The 13497-nt window shown below is 39.7% G+C and overlaps 1 protein-coding gene across 1 annotated transcript; it reads left to right on the top strand.

Annotated features, from left to right (window-relative positions):
* Nucleotides 1–3803: 3803 nt before the first annotated feature.
* Nucleotides 3804–13419, top strand: LOC306825041 (transcription factor 12-like). The gene is made up of 13 exons (XM_079345528.1): nt 3804–3992; nt 6242–6341; nt 6977–7119; nt 7220–7343; nt 7432–7502; nt 7845–7941; nt 8064–8137; nt 8626–8802; nt 9475–9592; nt 9701–9854; nt 11080–11315; nt 12111–12288; nt 12458–13419. Exons 1-12 carry the CDS (start codon nt 3924–3926, stop codon nt 12251–12253), a joined length of 1506 nt encoding a protein of 501 aa, XP_079201654.1. The 5' UTR covers nt 3804–3923; the 3' UTR covers nt 12254–12288; nt 12458–13419.
* Nucleotides 13420–13497: the final 78 nt, after the last annotated feature.

The following is a 13497-nucleotide window of genomic DNA, read 5'->3' as shown; positions in this document are numbered from 1 at the left end:
CAAATTGTGGATAAATTAGGCATTTAAGCATGTGTTGTTTCTCAGATGACAATGTTTACTTATCAATAGAAAAAAAATATTTTTAGTTGAATTAATGAACAATTAAAATATTCTTTATTTACAATTTGGAAAGTTAAAGAGGGGAAATGACAGGTTTCTGTAGAAACTTAAAAGTAAAATGTGGTCCTGTTACACTGCAAAAATACCAAGTAATTTTTTTGTGGTAATCATCTTTAACATATCACTGTTAAGATCAGAGCATGTAGGTACTTAGTCCATTTTCAGTTTAATACCAGTTTAAAATAAGGGAGACCCTGACTTTGACGTCATATACACAACCTCTCCCAGGCCGGGCTGTTACTGCAGATTTTACACTGGGTGTTTTTTTCTCCTCCTTTTTTCTTGGCGTTCGGTGGAAGAGCGGATGGGAAACTCTGATGTCATCAACCTTGGCACAGCAGGACACAGGAGCATGCAGACCCTCAGGGTGCCACGATTGGTGCCCATGTGTTTGTGCCCTGTAGTTGGTGAAATAGATGGTGTGGTGCTGCCCGCCTGTGCTGCACCTGCGTCCCAGCATGCTGATTGATCAGTTTGGTCATGTGGAATGTCACCATCTGCTCCCCAGTCCCACTCACCCCTTCTTGTGTGAATGCCAATCACTGGCAGGAAGATGGTTATTTAAGCCATGTCAAATCAGGCGCATGACGATGAGTAATATGCCAACGACACTTGAAATGTGTGTTGCAGCATCGACTGCACAACATAGAGTAAAAGGACAACCATGACTTCTTACTGCAGTGAGGTGGATGTCATATTTTTGTTCATTTTTGTTGACAACAATACACTTTTTTTATTTTACATAAACGTAGCAGATTGTGTACTCCTTACTTTTTTTTTTGTAAAAACTTAAAGCGTGCAATGGTGGATGTGCTTTCATTTGTTTGTGGTTGCATTTAAACGTATTTATTTTAATTTTTCATTGTGTCAAAAGCTCCTTGTTTACTTCTTCTTCATCCCCTTCAGTTGCTCCTTTTTGGCCTCTTAATGGCCGACAGCCTATCAGGGGGCCATCAGCAGTGACATTCTTCATTGTAGAGCGTCATAACCAATGACATTTCAGCCATGGGAAAATAAAGATATGCAAATCTGAACTCATTAACATTTGCATTACCTGTTTGAATAATCGCAGTCCTGACAAGACTGCAATTAACTAAGATTGATGCAAAGTTCAGGGTTAGGAAACTGTATATATTTGTGCTTGGATCATTTACCCAAGAAGTGTATGTGAGCTTGTGCGTGTGTTAGAGAGAGTGTGTGTGTGTGTGTGTGTGTGTGTGCGTGTGTTAGAGAGTGTGTGTGTGTGTGTGTGTGTGTGTGTGTACCAATTGTGTCAGATAGAAGAAGGAATCTCTGTCAGAAAGAAAGGTTATTAAGTAGCCAATGGTGTTTTTGTGTTATCTTTAAAAAATGTTAATTTTGTTATCAATTCTTTGATAAAGAATCTTGGCCTAAGGAGGCAGGCGATGGGAAATATTTGCAATAATATTTCATTTGGATTAAAACATATATTGTCTAAAGTGCAATTTTAACGTGGATAATTTCCTTAATAAGTGCAATAATCAAGGATGGTCCTAAAATACTTAAGACTGAATGCACACTCTTTTTTAAACTCCTTTTTTCTGTCTGTCTTTTTTCTGAGAACTTTTTCTGAGAACTGTGATAATGTGAAATTTTCAAGGAAAAATAAGTACACTAACAGACAAAAATAAATTAAAAAAAAGACCAAAAGAGAGCCGAAACTTAACAAACATTCAATTTCATTTTATTGCACATCAGAAAAAAATGTGCAGGAGAAGTCGAAGAAACCCAGAGGGGCTTGTGGAGTGGCCCCTTCTATTAATAAAGAATAGCTACATTTGCTGACAGTAATGCAATGAGAATCAAAACTGACACACACACACACACACACACACACACACACACACACACACACACACACACACACACACACACACACACACACACACACACACACACACACACAACTAGTATGTGTTGAACAAAGTCCAAGGTCAAGTTGCTTTCTTGTCTGAAACCACTGTTTCTTAGACATGTCATTGTTGCAGTTCAGTTTTCGGAGAGCATTTTTTTCAGGAATCTTTTCAGGAGCCTTCATTTGCAGCCATAATGTGTTCAGCATATAAAGGTTGACTCTCTCTAATATCTTTAAAAAAAATAAAAGATTATGTGGTTTGCATGTGTGTGTGGCTGAAAGCATCAGGAGAATGTTATTTTGTTTTTGAGATGCATAACACATTTTTTGATAACATGCAATGACAATAAAGGCATTCAGTTCTACAAGTAATTGGCTTTGACTGATGCAATCCCTTAAAATAAACATAGGAAAGGTCCTCACATGATTGTTCTGATGGCTTGAAGAGACTGACCTCCTAACCCAGTTAACACTAGCGTGGATAGTCAGGATTAGACTGTGACTTTAAGGAAGCTGTGTGGACTGTAGGGCTCACCTTCAGACAGATTTAAACCAGAAGATAATGGTTTGTTTTTCTACCCCCAGATCTGTTTGCCATTGTTTGCATGTAATTCTTACATTCGTTAAATTATTTTTTTTTTTAAAAGTCCTTCTAAACGTCAACTTTCCCAGCGGATAGCTTAAACCACACTTGAAGTTCATTAAACTTCAAAAAGCTTTGGATCGTTTTGAAAAAATATGTTGAATAGTTTTACAAATATGACACAAATCTAGAGGGGAGCCAAAGAATGCATGTTGTTTTGGGCAAAAATAAAAAAAATGATGTGAAATGATTGCAATTTCTACATTACCTCTGCTGAGTTTTACATTCAGTCCTCTTTGCTTTCAGACACTGGAGTGAGGATTGTTTTTTAGAGAGACTACACTTAGAAAGACTTTGCTCTTGTCTTAGTTGAGAATATTTGTATTGTATTTTGTTTTTTATGTTGAATTTATGTCAAATATAAAAAATACTGCACAAAAATCAGCAGGTCTGCACCTTCTGTTTGTTTTAGTGAGGCAGAAATCATAAACCAGTAGCTTTTGAGCTCATGCAGTAGGGGTCAGTTGGAGCAATGGGGCTAGCAGACAGTGGATCTTACCTCAGTCAGGAAGTCAGACTTTTGAAGTGTCTCTTTATTAGTAGATCACCCAGACGGACTTTAAAGTAAAAATAACCTTTATCCCGGCCTGTTGAGGAGATGGCCAAGGCACACGTGCCCACAAACTAAGACTTTGTTCTATTTGTAAATGTGGGTCAGACAAGGGTGTGGTATCCTCTGTTTACTGGAAACTTCTACCTGTCTAAGGGGAGATAATCTTCATGGCGTTATTCGTGTTCACTTGTCATAGGGAGGGATTTCTGAACGAGCGTGTGTATGATTTTAAACTCACATAGGATGATATTAGAATAGGTTCTCTGGTGGAATAAAACATCAATGACACAAAACTTATTTTTTCTTTTCCTTGGTGTGGTCAAGGTGTTTTGAATAGTGGACGGGGAACTCCCTCATTATTATAAGTTTGAGTTGTTTTTTATCATGGCATTTTGCACTTATAAATTCCTTAATATGCTATTAAAATAAGCACTTAAAATAGTCCCTATCGCTTAATTCTCTTTTAGACATCTAAAAAAACAGCTAATAAAATACTTAACATGGCTTCAATACAGCAATCGTACTAACCCCTGGCCACCCCTCCCTGCTTCCTGGAATGGTCCGGCCCTCATTTGCATAAGTTGTCTGCGGATAGCTGCATGACCAGCAGGGGTAGGTTAGAGGAAGGAGTGCATGTGGACTACACATACTCATGAGTAAAGACACGGAGAGACGAGCTTTGTGAAGAGTGCACTGTGAAGCTGGAATCTTGAACTGAAGCGGACAGAGTTATGTATTGTACTCACCCTGCCTCTGGCACAGGAAACAACTCATTGATGTATTGCTACAACATGAAACCTGTGAGTACATTTCTAACATGTGTTTGTAAATGATTTAGCAGAGGATGCATGACAGTGTCTGTGTGCTTGGGGGTGATACTGTTGCACTTTTTAAATGTCCTGTTTGTGTTGACTCATATAGTGAAACACCATTTTCCAGCTGTTTCTGTTTGTTTTAGCTGAACAGTGTTTTCTTCAGCTGACATTATTCAAACATTTTCTTCTGAGTGTCTAACCTGCACAGAAGTTAAGATACTTTGAAATTTAGCTTTGCTTACTCTTTTTTTTTTTTTTTTGAACACCTTGTAGTGAAAAGTATTAGAGTTGTATTAGGTAGTGCTTTTGTTAGGTTATGATAAGGTTGATTTATCTGGATGGTTTGCATGTGTGGGAGAGGGTTTTGTGATTTGGAGTTTGCATAGTTTATGGCACTTCCATTTGCAGTACATGTGCTTATTCTGCCTTGTTGTTGCAACCTGATTTGAAGCACAACATGAGTGCTTTATTTGCTGTTAGAGGGTAAAAATATCTGTGAACCCCGGTCATTTATGTTGTCTCTTTTTTCTGTCAGCTAATAATTTTATGTTCATACAATAGACAATGATTACCTTCAATCACCCAATTGACATAAACATGAAAAACATGTAAAAAATTCACTTGGATACCTAATTCAGTTCTTAGTGTGCAGAGTATTGTTATTATGTTGAGAAACTTGTGTTAAAATGCCCCAGTGAGACTCCCACTTCCTTTTAGCTGAACTACATGCAGTCAAGCCTGGCAGCAGAAAAACATCTTGACATGAAGCAGATTGCTTCTATTTCTATTTGATTTAACCCCGCTATGTTCGGAGCAGTCCCTCCACCACTGCAGCCATTATCAAAGGCAGCTTTGATCTCTGTGAGACTAACCATATCCAGACATCGTGGATCACAGAGGCAGAAAATTGGTTGCATGTGGCTGGAGTTGGCCATGGTGGAGCACAGCATAGGGCTTGAATAGCAAGTTGATATTTCACTCATCTAGCATGATAATGTTGTGTGCATCTTTAAAGGGGAAAAAAGTGAAGCTTTTGGTTCTTTTTCTACAAGTTTATACCAATTTTCTTTTGAGAATACTTGCAACAGATACAGAGAGGACAGTAAAGCAAACCTGTTTTATCAAGTAGACATTCAGGTTTTATTGTGGTTCAATTCCCTCTTAATTGTGTGTTTTATTTGTTGAAAAAAGTCCCTTATCATTTGTGATGCCATGATTGATGGTCCCTAAATCAATGCTATGCTAAAAGAGGATGCCATGGTGACGGCCCCCTCTTCTGCAGGGGCCAGAGAGGGCGTGCTGGGGCGGGGGGTGTGACCATTATTAACGGGTCGCCTGCTATGCTGATGGTAAGGAGGACAATTGGCTTTATCCTCCGCCATATGCTGCCCATGGCGGCTCAGACGGGCCCTGTGTTGGTGGGGGCTCCTCTGTTTGGCCTAGCCCACAATCACCATGGGACTCATGCCAGGCAGGGTCATGGCTGCGTGTGTGTATGTGTGTTTAAGTGCGTGTGAGAGCCTGTGAGTGTGCTTGCACGAGCATACTCAAGAGAGTCTTTAATAGCCTGCTTTACAGAACTTGTCGTCCGGGTAACTGACACCCCATTGATGCTGCACAGGAGGTATATTTTCATTTCCTGGGGCACATCAAAGCAATCGAGGGAGGTGCAGGTGCAGCCCAGACCTCTTGGTGTGTTTGAGTGAGGGAACATGTGTTGGTGTGTTTACTGTGCATATGTGCATGTGTTTCTTGCCCCATGCTTTATAATTAAAAGACAAAAATGAATGGCAAAGGTATTGTAGTTTAATGTGAGAGATCTGTTTTATTTAGTGTTTTTTATGGTGAGACTCAGCTCTCTGTTACCTGAGGACAAGTAGTAGAAAAAGGCCTGAAATGTAATTTTATTCTTGAGGGAATTGTATCCCAGTCTTCTGAAGCCAGCCGAACCTGATCATGATTAGGGCAGGGATTTCTCATGGTGAATGGTTCCTAAATCCGGATGAGGAGGTGCATGGATCTGCAGCTTATGGATTACCACAATAGCTCTAAGTGTGCATCAGCTCTCTGCTTTGTTTTCGTAATACTGTTGCTTCAGCTTCCACTGGCACGTTTGTTTTTGTAAGGATTGGTTTAAGTTAAACATCCAAAAAAAAATAAAACATTGCTTGTGTTGATAATGTTATGGTTCAAAGTTGATTCTTAAAATGCCTTAAACAAGCCGTTCTCTTCAGGTTTATGGGCAGTCTCCCTCTAATGACGACATCAACCAGAACACCTCTTTACACCCATCCTCCAAGGCCCCCAGCAATGTGTTTGCCAGCACCTTCTTCGGTGAGCTCAAATGAACCAAAACAAACATCCATGTCATGATCAATTGCATTCGTGATGTTTTTCCTTGGTTCAGTCCAACCTTTAGTCTCTTTAGTATGTTTACCCCTAATAAGAAACACTGCAAGTTTAAGTCAAGCCAAACAAACGTACTCAATTAGAACACCATTAACACGCTTTCCTGCTTAGATCTTTAAATCGTCATCAAATGTTCTCAACCTTCTTGTAGTGTATGTTTTATGTACAGTGTTGCATTTATTTATAAAACATTGGGAACTATGGTACCCTAATCCTTATCAAGTAAAGCTTTTTACACAGAACAGGAAGTGCCACATATATGAGCCAGCAGCACAGGCTGTATTTAAATATGTATGGGCTGTGCTGAGTTGTAAAAAACGTGTTTAAATAATAAAATGACATAAATACTAGAATTTAGATTACCTTTTAACTATCTTTTTAATTATACTTATTTAGTCATTATTTGATAAGCCTATAAATAAATGTTATTTTCCACTTATTTTTTGTGCAGGTAAAGTTTCATATTTTCCATTATGGGGCCACTGTAGTGCAGGATGACTTGTTTAGCTGCTTGAGATGCTGTTCCAGTGCTGGCTATAACATTTCCTTTTCCATTTTAGAGGGTACGAGCAATTCGCCCGACATCTGGAATGCTGTAAACGGGCTGAACCAGCAGGGCTATGAAGGTGCACTGGGAGTAGCCACAACCCACCAAACACAGGCGGGGAGCTACAGCAGCCTGCCTCCATCACACAGTCACCTGGTGAGATTTACTTCCAGGACCTTGGATGTTGACAGCACAGCAATTTTTTAACCCACCCAGGGGAATAAATGTGTGTTATGTGTTTTGCCTTTTGGTTCAGGACTACTCTCCGCATGCAGTGATGACGGCTGATATGAACAGGAGTCTCCCACCAGTGTCCACTTTTCACCGCAACAACGCAGCATCGCGAACTCCTTCAGTCAACACTTCAGAGAATTCAACAGGTGAGCAATGGAAAATAATCTTTCATACTTTACTCATCTCACCTTTCTGCTCTTTGTAGAAATGTTGATTGTTGTATTTCTTTTGCAGTCTCAGGGAGTCACGGAAATGTTTCACTAGGGTCACAGACGGGCGATACCTTGGGCAAAGCTCTGGCCTCTGTAAGTATGGACCACCTAATCCCATAAGACTGCTTAGACATAACAGGGTGTAGATGAGCCAGTCAGTGCAGAGCATAAAACAAAAGCCTGTTCCTTCCTACCACGAAGAGAGTTCAGCATATTTACAAAGTGCTACTCCTGTGCTGCTGGACTTTTTATTGGCTGCCAAATAGTAAAATTAACAGAATTGACGAGTTAAGTTCAGGTTATGAGCCCGCTCTGAAGGCGGTGGCAGCAGTTGTAAAACCTAACGCAGAAATGACAAGTTGTGCTTTTAAAATGATCCATGGCCTGCTCACGCTCCTCCCCCTCCTTCTCCCTTTTTGTCCTGTCTGTTGCCAGATTTATTCCCCCGATCACACCAGCAGCAGCTTCCCCTCCAGTTCATCCACACCAGTGAGGTCCCCGTCCCCGCTGCACAATGCAGCTGAGCCTGCAGGTAAACATGGAATCCTTCATGCTGCCTTAGATGTGGAGTAGAGCCAGCACTTTTTGGTTGAAACTTTTTTTCATTTTACAACCTGTAACTGAGTTCTTGTCTTTTTTTTCTCTTCTTCTCAGGTCCAAACATGTGGCCCCGGAGTTCAGTTCAAGCACCAGTCTCACCACACTATGAGTCTTCACTTATTTCTCTGGTAAATATTTAATTTGAGGTTTAAATGTATTTTATATGATCTAGACATACATGGTTATTTAATAAATGATTAAATCATCACAGCAAATAGAATAAGACTGTAGTAAAAACATGTAATATATACAGTATACATAATGCATACATTCAAAAAGTTCAGTTTTTAAATGTACACTCTGAAAGTAAACAAAAAGATCAGTACATGTCCATACCTGGAAAATTATAAATACCATGACAATGACAACTTAATACTACATAAACAACTACTTAGAGTTCAAGTATGGTAAGACACAATTTAAACAGTAAATGACAGTTTATTCTTATAACTGTTTATTCGTCTTGTAGTCTTTTATTTGTATTGCATTATAGTGTTTGTATTTGTATATTATCAGCGCTTTTTTTTTGATAAGTACTTTTTTTTTTTTTATGAAAAACTAAAAACAATTTGCATGGCCTAACAAATTTCTGACTTTTTTCCCTTGGTGTTTGCAGTCTCAGGTGGAGGACAGACTGGACAGACTGGATGATGTGATCCACATCTTGAGGAACCATGCTGTGGGCCCCACAGCCGGCCTGCTCACCGACATCCAGGGCCTGCTGAACCAAAACCACCAGAGCCAGCCCGTATCAGCCAACATTCTGCCACTCAACTGTCACACTCCAGCCATGGTTAAGATCTATTACTTTGTTTTGTGAAGTATTTAAGCAATTACATGGATGGTGTGTATGGAAATTTCATGCTGTGTGTGGACAGTATGGGTCTGTGTTGATCTTCCGTTTCTGGAATTTTATGCCGGATATGTCTCCATGTTTTCCTCATGTAAAGGTTGTTGTCCTTGAAATAGGAAACTGAGCACAATGGGAGAGAGCAGTGACGTGTCGTCCTTGTATGGAGAGCGTAGCGTATGTGTGGACTCTAATTCCACTATGGAGTGATGGGGACGCCTGCATCGTACTCTCCCATTCCTGCATGTTTCCGTTTCAGCACACCAGGGGATTTTGGCCCAGCTGGAGTGGAAGTATATGCAGGGGAAAGGGGTTTTTAGTCTAATCCTTTGGGGGAGGGGTGTGTTTATGATGTGTCAGTCAGAAGTGACTCTTTCCTGAAGAGAATTAGTGATATGTTTAGGGAGTATGTAGTAGTTTTAAGGGGAGGATTAAGATCTTTTTTAGATTAAATTAATGCTGTAGAGTGAGAGACGGCCGAAATGCGGAGGCAGATGTTGTGTTGGTGACTTATCTGTCAAGAGTGGTATACTGTGTGCGACTGAGTCAGACTTGTTGTTGTATGTACACGTGAATATTGCCCTCATCTCATCCCATTCTTTTTGTGTCATGAAGGTTGAAGCTGTCAATATGAACAACAACCACTCAGCCTTCCAGAGCCGCACACAAAATGGCCACCCCTACCCACCCAGACAGAGGCCCATGCTGCAGCAGATGCAGGGTGGAGGCAGAGGCGAGTCTTTCCTCTGATATATCCGATGCTGGATTCATTTGTTTGACTCACTCTATTTGCAATTTTAAAGCTTTTAAGTTTAATGACTAAATGCGCTATTTCCCACAGGAGGTCCGGGAATTCAGAGTAATCTGGAGCTGAAGATGGAGAGCGGGGAGAGAGAGGAGATGATGCACACCGGCCACAGTCACAGCTCAGACAGTCAGAGATCAGATGAGGAAGGCGACATCAAAACACAGGGCGATAACAGCACAAGTAACAGGTGAACAGCCCCCTTAAAATGTGTTCTTCAGAGTGGACTTAAAAAAATTCTCCAATTCTGTTTAGCAGACACTTTTATTCAATGCATGTGTTTTGTCCATTCAAGGCTACAGTAGATTAGTGTGAAAACAAGCCGCTTGAATGTAACGAAAAAGCTGAAATGTTTGTGGTGGTGTTCATGAAGAAAATGAAAAAAGATGAACAATCAAATACATTTTCCGACAGTAAAGTAGTACATCAGGTTTGAAAAATAAAAGCCCCTTTATTCTAAGTCAAGTCTTGGAGCCTCTCCATTTGGTTTCATCAATTTGAAATACAGAGAGACCCTCTGCTGTGAAGGGCAGCTGTGTCCAGGGGAGCCTATTCAGCTCTGCCTCGTATTTCTTCTTCATGTTGCATCTCGTAGCTGTAATTTAAATGAGAAAAAAAATAGATTAACTCACAGTACATACAGTTCGTCTAAAAGACATCAATGATACCAAGGTGTATTTTGGCAGGGGGTAACAAAAATGAACATATAGGGTGCAGAAAAAAAGTTTAGAAATCAGTATTCAGTCCTCCGTATCCACAAAGACTAAACATAGGCTTTGTTATTGCTTTGGTCTTTGGTTTGCTTATATGATAGAGGAGAACAAACTTTCTAAGCTCCCAGATGTCAGTGCAATTTTATATCTAGAACATCTAAAGGATTAAATAAAGTGTAAGTCTTTCTGTCTGAGGAATCAGAGGTCACATCAGGACACATCTCGTTTTGACATCAGCTCTGATGCCTGAGTGCATGTCTTCTTTTTCTTGAGGTCTGGGATAAAGTCGAGGGATATTGATGTTGACGTGAATGAACCTCCAGTTACAGTTTTAAGGCTGAGCTTTTTAAGATTTAATGGGAAAGAACCAGTGCTTTGAAAAGAAAACACATCTGCAATGTTCATTTTCTGAGAAAGGATCAAAGAGCTCATGGATTCATAATAAATATACCACACCTGTTCACATGAGCTTGTTGTCAATGTAGTCCCTATGTAAGGCCCTTTAACGGGACAAATGAGGGATCAGATAACCCAGGAGACACTGAGTGACCAGCAGAGGGCAGTAAGAGCCACATTATAACTCAGCACAGTCCTTACACGTGTGACAAACAGATGCGATCATTCAGATCAAGTTGAGCTTAATGAAATAACTTTTGGAAGGATAAAATTGTCATTTTTAAATAAGAATTGTTGTTCTTTCAGTATCCATGAGGACGAGGACCAGGACCTGAGCCCTGAGCAGAAAGCTGAACGTGAGCGCGACAGACGGATGGCCAACAACGCCCGTGAACGTCTGCGTGTGCGGGACATCAATGAGGCGTTTAAGGAGCTGGGTCACATGTGTCAGCTGCACCTGAAGAGTGAGAAGCCCCAGACCAAGCTGCTGGTGCTGCACCAAGCTGTGGCAGTGATCCTCAGCCTGGAACAGCAAGTCAGAGGTCAGTGAGCGTGGTTTCTGCAGGGTCCCAAACTTAGGGGCAGATGTAGAAATGGAGCCTGGACTGATAGTCAAGTTGAAAAAGTAAAGGAGAGAGGAAAGTCTACTTATAAATAGACTAATATTCACAGTCCTTTCTACGTTCTGTTTTGTTTTACCACTATTGGGGCACAGACTCTCTCTCTCTCTCTCTCCTTTTTTTTTTTTTTTTTTTTTTTTTTACTTTAAAATCAGTTGTATAATGTATTTTTAGACATTTGTGTCTAATTTGACCTCTTAGCTCTTTGGTGCCAAGCAGATAGAGCACATTGGGTTTTCAGAGCCTATTCTACCAAAATCAGCTGCCTGTTCTAGAAAAAAAAAACCTTTAAAGGTAGTTGAAACATAGAATTGCTAACTGAACCCAAAACATCAGCTGAAAGATTCTAGCACAAGGAACTGTAGAGAAGAGTAAAACAATTTATTTAGGTTGAATAAGTGATGGTTGATTTATTATTAACATAAAAACACTGATGGTGGCCACTTTAAAGCTCTTTTGGTCAGATTTTGAACATTCCTCACTGATCGTCTTTTAAATGTGTTTAAAAATGGTATTTAATTAGCCACAATGATACAGTTCTGTTCATAGTAGCTACATCAAATGGAATAGCCTAACCGAAAGAGATTTTGTCTTGTTCACTAGAGCAGAATACAGAAATTTCCAACATACAGGGGATTTGAATGAACAGTTTCAGTGCACTACCGCTTGTTTCTTTATTTAGTCAAATGCTGACTCATTGTTTATTTCATCCCACAGAGAGGAACCTAAATCCAAAGGCAGCATGCCTGCGCAGGAGAGAGGAAGAGAAGGTGTCTGCGGTCATTTCAGATCCACAGTCTATGCACCTCGCTTTCCACCCCAGTGTTACAGACCCTGTAAACCCCATGGGCCACCTCTGAGCACGTAGCACTGACTACATCATGTCCAGCATCAAGTATGTATAACAACAACTCTGACTCTATTATGTCAGCTATTAACTTAATTAATTGTATTCAAACGGATGACATCTCTTATAAGATTGAACTATATTAAATGCATGAATAATCCACATATTAGAACTCGAGTTTGTATTTCCTCTAACCCCATTTGTCTTTGATGTACAGATGTTGACTGAAGAGCATCCAGCTGTTTTATACGTCCAGCGTTTCTTCTGATTTCTGACCAGAGCGGAGAAGTCAAGGTCTTTTCGTGATGCAGTTGAACAATCATCTTCTCACTTTCCCAGCGGACTTTAACTTGTGCCTAAACTTTACTTGTATAACAGACAAATGCATTGTAAGCTGCAGGTGTTTTTTTGTATATATTTTGTATATTTATTGCTATCAGTCTCTTTCAATATATGTGAAAGTATGAAGCCCAGTAGTGACAAAATGTCCTCTGCAGTTTTTTTTTTTGGCAGAGCCAGATCTGTTTTGACTGACTTTTACAGTTTTTCTGTATTTTATCACGTATGCTTGTTGTTTCTCCGTGCTCATAGTTCAGACAAAGGATTTCATTAGTCCTGTGGTTTGGGTGTATGTGTGAGTGTTGGAGGAGTTTCACCATTCTGTGAATGAACAGATCTCCGAGAACGTTCTTTAACAAGCAGGCGTCAGCTTTTATTTGTACATTTGTTACAAATCTGTGTTCTAGCACTGTCAACAAGGTCACACTTCATGGAACGCTGGTGGACAGAGTCTCTTGTCTTCGCAGTGTGATTATTGCTCTTCAAATGTAGTCTAAGCTCTTTGCATGTTTGAGTTTTTAATAGAACATTAATTTTTTTTCTAAGTTATGTAATTTATCTTTTATACAAATATTGTGTATTTGGTAATTTCTCCATTTACTTTTGTCGCTCTGATTACAAAAGAAAACCCTCTCTGTACAGTTTAACTAGACATTAACACATTTCATGCTCTGAGCAATACAATATTACAGATTAATGGATGTCTTGTTTTATTATCACAATACTTAATAACAATCAAAAAATCTCCTATCATAACATGTACAGTATGTGTACAGTTTGCAGTAGCCTACAGGCATGTGTCAAAATAATAATGTAGCAATAAATGTCATTTTTCAAATAGTTTGAGTCTATCTTCTGTTATATGTTATTAAAGTGAAGCATGCATGCATACACTACTACAGTATTGTATTACACTGT

Source organism: Symphodus melops (genome assembly GCF_947650265.1).
Source record: "Symphodus melops genome assembly, chromosome: 6".
Lineage (NCBI taxonomy): Eukaryota > Metazoa > Chordata > Actinopteri > Labriformes > Labridae > Symphodus > Symphodus melops.
Note: the sequence above shows the minus strand (reverse complement) of the source record. Positions and strands in the feature narration are given on the sequence as shown.

Excerpts from the sequence above, each read along its gene's own strand:
- LOC306825041 (XM_079345528.1), top strand. The coding sequence starts at position 3,924 with ATGTATTGTACTCACCCTGCCTCTGGCACAGGAAACAACTCATTGATG. Across the intron at positions 6,342-6,976 it reads GTTTGCCAGCACCTTCTTCG|AGGGTACGAGCAATTCGCCC; the intron begins GTGAGCTCAAAT and ends TTTCCATTTTAG. Across the intron at positions 9,593-9,700 it reads GATGCAGGGTGGAGGCAGAG|GAGGTCCGGGAATTCAGAGT; the intron begins GCGAGTCTTTCC and ends TATTTCCCACAG.